Here is a 6,000-nt window from a genome sequence, read left to right as displayed (position 1 = left end):
CTTTGGGCCTGATGGTATGCCCAAGGTGTCCAGAAGGACCATTGAGGTGGACCCTGATCTGGATCTTGACTCTCAGCGTAGGTCTGACTAGCGGCCTCTTTGTCACAACCTTGGACATAATAACCACTCCCCGCCTGAGACGACAACGAATTGTGTCTGGAAGGCCAAGCGGGGGCTGAGAGTCCTTGAGGAGCTGCAGCGTCCCGAATTGTTACGTCGTGGAATGGAACAGGGGAGCGGTGCCGGGACCTTCGGCGGTACCGCGATCGGGACCGATGACTATAGTGGTGCCGGGAGGCCAGCCTGGATCTCGATGAGGATCTACGTCGTTGAGATCGGCTGTGAGAGGATCGGTGCTGGGAACAGTGCCGAGACCCAGATCGGTACCGACCGTACCAGGATGGCATACGAGAGGCAGAGCAGTGCCATGAGTATGACTGATGCCACGATGGAGAGCGGCGCCAAGACCGGGATTGACGTTGGGACCGGGATCGTCAGCAGGACCAAGATCAGGACCGACGCTTCTCAGTTACTGCCACGGAGGGAGGTCTCAAGGCAGGTTTGCCTATTGACTGGATGACCCGCACCAGCGGTGCTGGGGGCTGAGGCAGTCCAGGTTCCGTCAGTGCAATCAGTTCGCGTGCGGTGGAGAAGGTCTCTGGAGTGGACGATACACTGAGCTCAACCACAGTGCGCACCGGGGAGCTTTGGAGCACCGGACACAACGGCCCTTGTGGAAATGGAATTGACAGTGCTGTAACTTGTGGGGCCGCAACAGATGCCTTGGCCGCACAACGGCCCTTGTGGAAATGGAATCGACAGTGCTGTAACTTGTGGGGCAGCAACAGATGCCTTGGCCGGGCGATCGGATCTGGGCTGTTGCTCCTGCAGCAGCACGGACGGTGCCGGAGCAGTGGGTGTTTTGTGCTGCTTCCTAGGCCTCAGAGACAGCAAGCGGTGCCGTGATGGTATCGGTGCTAGAGAGGGCCGGTGCCGAGGTTCCTTGACGGTGCTGGAGCGTTCTGGTGCCGAAGGAGTGCTTCGGACCGAGAGAGCTTGTTCTGCACTTGGTACCGAGGGCACCGGGCTAAGTGCCGCCTCCATTAGGAGCTGTTTCAGTCAAAAGTCCCGCTCCTTCTTCATCCTAGGCTTGAAAGCCTTGCAAACGCGGCACTTATCAGGTAGGTGGGATTCCCCGAGGCACTTCAAGCAGGAGTCGTGGGGATCCCCTGTTGGCATCGGCTTGAGACACGCCAAGCACGGTTTGAAGCCCGGTGACCTGGGCATGGGCCCCAGTACCGGGGTGGAGGAAGGGGGATGATCCCAATCCCCTCCTCCCCAACAACTATATACACTATCTATATACAAAATACTAATTACTAACTATAAGTGTAAAACTAGTAAACTATCTACAACTATCTATAAAGAAAACACGAGGAAAACTAGGGAGGTGGAGATCAGCTACGCTGTGCTCCACAGTTCCAACAACCGTCACGGGTGGTAAGAAGGAACTGAAGGGGCGATGGGCTGGCAGTATATATCCGGCACTACTCCAGGGGGCTACCCAGCCAATCCACCAAGTGTTGCTAGGGTAAAAATCTTCCGACGAACATGCATGTGGCGCACGCACACCTAATTGGAATCAATATGAGCAAGCACTCGAAGAATGTGAATTTTTCATACCCCCGAGCAACACAGCTAGGCAGATCTACATTTGTAGATCACGGCCTAGTGTTAATTTCTGTAGTGATAGATTTTGTGCATAGGCACTGAACTCCTACCAGTCTGAGGCCATGTCTACACATAGGGCTTGTCGCTGATGTAGGAAGTCCACATCCCAGAGCAATTGTAGCTAGGCTGATGGAAGCATTAGTCTGCTGACATAGCTATGTCTACACCGGGGGCAAGGTTGGCATCGTTACGGCACTCAGAGGTGTGGATTTGTCACATGCCTGAGCTCATGGCTACGTCAACCTAAATTTTAAGCCCAGGCCTGAAAGAGAGAATATTATCTAGCCAGTTCCTCTCAGTCACCAGTCAAGTATGTACTTGGGTAAACCAAGTACTTTAGCTCCTTGTGTCTGTCAACCTGCCTAAAAGAATTGATCAAAAACCAAAAGCTCTTCAGGAGTTATCATTTATTGCAATACAAACTAACATTTAAATCCCTGGAGCTCTTTATTGTGCAGTGTATTTACAAAGATTCCGAGAGACACCGAAGTGTCACAATTAAATATTTACAATCGTCAATAAATGGCAGCCCCCGCTTGTCAGCTGTTCCACACAATGGATTAAAGGCAATGATTCTGAACCTCATAGGATGGGCAAGACAGAAGGCAACAGCACCAACTGGGGACACTAATTGTTGCAGGGTGTACAGATAAGTCTTTATAATTCAAGTTACTTACTCCTCATCTGCATATCTTGTGCAAAAAAAGGTAATATGAGAGCTTTCAACCTAGAAGTCCACTGGACATGTTCGGGTATGCCTACCTGACGGAGCCTATGTTGGCACAGATATGTCAGTATAGCTCCCAGCGTAGATGCAGCTTTTACATCAACAGATTTTCTGTTGGTGAAGGAACACCATCTCCCCAAACAACAGCAGCTACATAGACAGAAGCGCTCTTCCTTTAACATAGCTGCATCAGCTCTAGGGGGTTTATCGACACAGCTGTTGGTCTGGGAATGGTTTTTTTGGACCCCTGACCAACGTAGTTATGCTGACATACCTTTTAAGTGTAAACCAAACCTTATGTTGTCTCTGGGAGTTTGGTCTGAACGTTTACAATTATATTCATGGTTTTAGGAACCTGATGGACCCTGATGCCACAAACCATGGCTGCTTCCAAAGAGATTGTCAAATAGGGTAACATTTGCCAAACACAACCAGTGCTTCTAGGGAAACTCTGCAGGAGACCTGGCACTGGTGAGCTCACGCAGCTCAGTGCGAAGCAGATCATATTCCACAAATGGCTGCTTCACACATTCAGGCCCTAGAGGGTCCTAAAGACTGTGGTATTTGTATCCATTAAAAAAATATTAAAAGTCTAGAAAAAGGGTTAAAAGCTATCTAAAATAATCTGTTATTTGTCTGCTCATTAAAGCCACTGACAAAATATTTGCTGATTCATTAAAAGAATTTAAAATTTACCATTTTATAAGTGGCACATTCTGGGAGTGCAGTTGTAAAGATAACATGTTATCAGTCGACACCGGGCAGCCTAGACACATGTGGTGCAATCAGCTGGAAGGCAGGGGTGCCACTTTCAAAACCACCTGAATGGCTTAGATGAAAGTCAAGTGCCTATGCCACTCAGGCACTTTTGAAAACTTTACACATTAAGAACTCACACAAACAGCTTGAAATTTGCCCTGTGGATTTCTGGAAACAATGGAAAGTGTCATGCCACATCATGTACCTCTATAAGTTCAACCTGCTATATGCTGCTGCTTATGCACCCTGTAACAATGTGACGTAATACATCCTAGGACTGGAATAGCTGAATTAAGACACCATGATGGATGTGTTCCCCATGATGGACCACTATATGAACAACAGACATGCTACAAGTACTTGCAGACTGTTTCAAAAGTCCCTCCAAGATCATAATTGTTTACATCTTACGAGTCCGGTGGGGTAGTTCTAATGAAATGTTCTATACACATTTCAGGATCCAGAGGAAACCACTTCTTAGTTCAGATTCCATGATACTAGATGTCTCTTCCCTAAATTAAATAATGTAAACAGCACTTTCCTAAGAATGCGGCATGAACAAGAAATTCACGTGAGGTTTCTTCAATCAGTTTAAAAAGTTCAAACCTGGCCATTCCAATCCGTACACTGGAGGAAAGACCTTGTCCCAAGAAACTGATTGCCTCGCTTGTTTGTTGCAAAACCCAGCACCTAGTTGCTTTATGATAAACAACTGATTCATTTGGAGGCAAAAAATGAGGGATGTGTTGTGAAAATCACTGGTGGATTACTTCAGGCTATTAAGAAATTTGGGTTGCTCTTCCCCTCTTGGTAAAAGCGTTTCTCCACCAATCTTCGGACCTTTCTTCTCCTAGAAACATACAAAGGAAGATTTAAATCCAAGCTAAGTCAGCTGCAATATATCATCATCAAAAGAGTCATGGGTGGGCTAAATTATCTGAATAAGTATAATTTTTATGGTTTATGTAGATAATGTTTCAAGAGTTCCTACAGACAATCCTGCAAACGCAACCTCCCACCATGCCCATTAACATAAGGAACAAACACAACAAAAAGCAAAGAATAAACTAAGGATGGCAAAAAATACAGAAACGTACAATTCTGAGGCATAATAGTGGAGGTTTGGTAGTCCCATACCTGGATTTTACACATGCACACTACAAAGCCTAGTGAAAACTGTGTGAGTTGAAGGGAAACCATCTAGTTAACATTCTTTCTGCTTTTTCAACCCAAACACAACATCATCATGTTAGTTCATGAAAAATGAATTTGGAAAATGAAATTGACTAGAAACTGGCTGTGAAACACAAAAGTGAAACTGACCAGTCTGTTTTCACTATCAGAACTGTTCCTTTCTTACATTTCTCCAAAACAGCATGCATAGTGAAATGTTAAAACAGAAAAATCTTAGGTATCTAAAAATCTAAAGTGATATTTGTAAGCAAGGCAGCAGTATAATTTTATGTTTACAACAGTATCATTTTTAAACAGTCAGTAACCCTTCCATTACAGGACAGCCATCTGAGCCTGGAATTCTCTGGCTTTTGTTGGTCTAAGTCAGTGGTTTTCAATCTATGGTCCAAGGATCCCTGGGGCTCCGCAGACTATGTCTAAGGGATCCATATGAAAGGTGACTATGAAAATAAAGTTTCAGATCCCAGAAAAGGCATTCCATTTTTTGGATCAATCAGAAGTACTGTACGTGAATTCCCCATCTACAGGTCAAAACCTGGAAGTGTTGCCATTACCATAGAAGCCCACAGTTTAGTGCCCTTTTTGACATGTCAAATGCAGTGCTGAGTACATGCAACTTTTGTAACTGAATTCTGTTCAGTTGGTTTTCAGTCTAAGACTTCTGTGTTAGGAGTCTGTGGACCACAGGTTGAATTTCCAAAGGGACCTGTACCTCCGTTCAAAATGTTTTAGGGGTCCGCAAATGACTAAAGGTTGAAAACCACTGGTTTAAAGGTACATCATGGAAAAACAAAGCTGTCATCATAAATTTGCATTAATGTTTACGTGGAATGTACTACCCCCTTTAAGGGACAGGCAGGAATTCAAACAAAAGCAGCCTGGCTGTAATCAAGGGGGCTTTCCCTAGGGCTGGCCTCTTTAAACAGGATAAGGGAGCTGAACCGGGGCGAGGGGACTAGAAGCATTGTAGACTGCAATGGTGGGTCGTGCTCTCTCTCAGGGTCCAGGAGACCAGCCTGACCAGGCTCAGAGACTGCTTTGTGGACTTGCAGTTTGGGAGCTCTGAGCCAGCAACCTGAGGCAGGCAGTATGATCTGCTGTTACAAATGCTCCTTCCATTTTGTTAGTTTGTGTTTGGTTTCCCCTCGTCCGTGAATTTACTGACGCCAACTGGAGAAAGTAAGGCTGGGCACATCTGCAGCACCACACCTGGCCATAAGGGGGCGTACAGTGATGGCACAGGCCTTTTACCATTCAACATATGGACAAGTCAGTCTCCACATCATTGCACTACCGATACTTCTGGAGGAGTGGAAAGGTTTACATCTTACCGTAGCGTGTGGTGGTCTGGGCCCTGGCTATTTTTTAAATGGAGAAGTTGTCCCATTCTCAGAGAGCCCCGATTAGTGCCAAAGCAAAGCCTGGGAAAGCCTGCTAACAAAAGCAGCCCGATTTACACTGTGCAACAGAAAGCGTTGGCCCAGGCTTACCTTGAGCATTCCATCGCGTTCCCATTTGAAGAGGCCACAGGCGCTGAAAGAGGAAGATGGAGTGTTAGGACTTCTCTTCATGTACAGCAGTGCAGCTGT

The 6,000-nt window shown here is 46.3% G+C and overlaps 1 protein-coding gene across 2 annotated transcripts in view; it reads right to left on the bottom strand.

The window, feature by feature from the left end:
* Window positions 1-2,121: 2,121 nt before the first annotated feature.
* The window catches only part of MCM10 (minichromosome maintenance 10 replication initiation factor), a 30,316-nt gene continuing 26,437 nt past the window's right edge, over window positions 2,122-6,000 (bottom strand). For both annotated transcript variants that reach the window (XM_050936831.1, XM_050936833.1), the window contains 2 exons: window positions 5,902-5,944; window positions 2,122-4,067 (listed from right to left, as the gene is read on the bottom strand). In XM_050936831.1, coding sequence (XP_050792788.1) covers window positions 3,984-4,067; window positions 5,902-5,944 — 127 coding nt within the window. In that variant the 3' untranslated portion in view covers window positions 2,122-3,983. The remainder of the gene's footprint in view (window positions 4,068-5,901; window positions 5,945-6,000) is intronic.

This window comes from Gopherus flavomarginatus, chromosome 1, assembly GCF_025201925.1.
Source record: "Gopherus flavomarginatus isolate rGopFla2 chromosome 1, rGopFla2.mat.asm, whole genome shotgun sequence".
Taxonomy (NCBI): Eukaryota; Metazoa; Chordata; order Testudines; family Testudinidae; genus Gopherus; species Gopherus flavomarginatus.
Note: the sequence above shows the minus strand (reverse complement) of the source record. Positions and strands in the feature narration are given on the sequence as shown.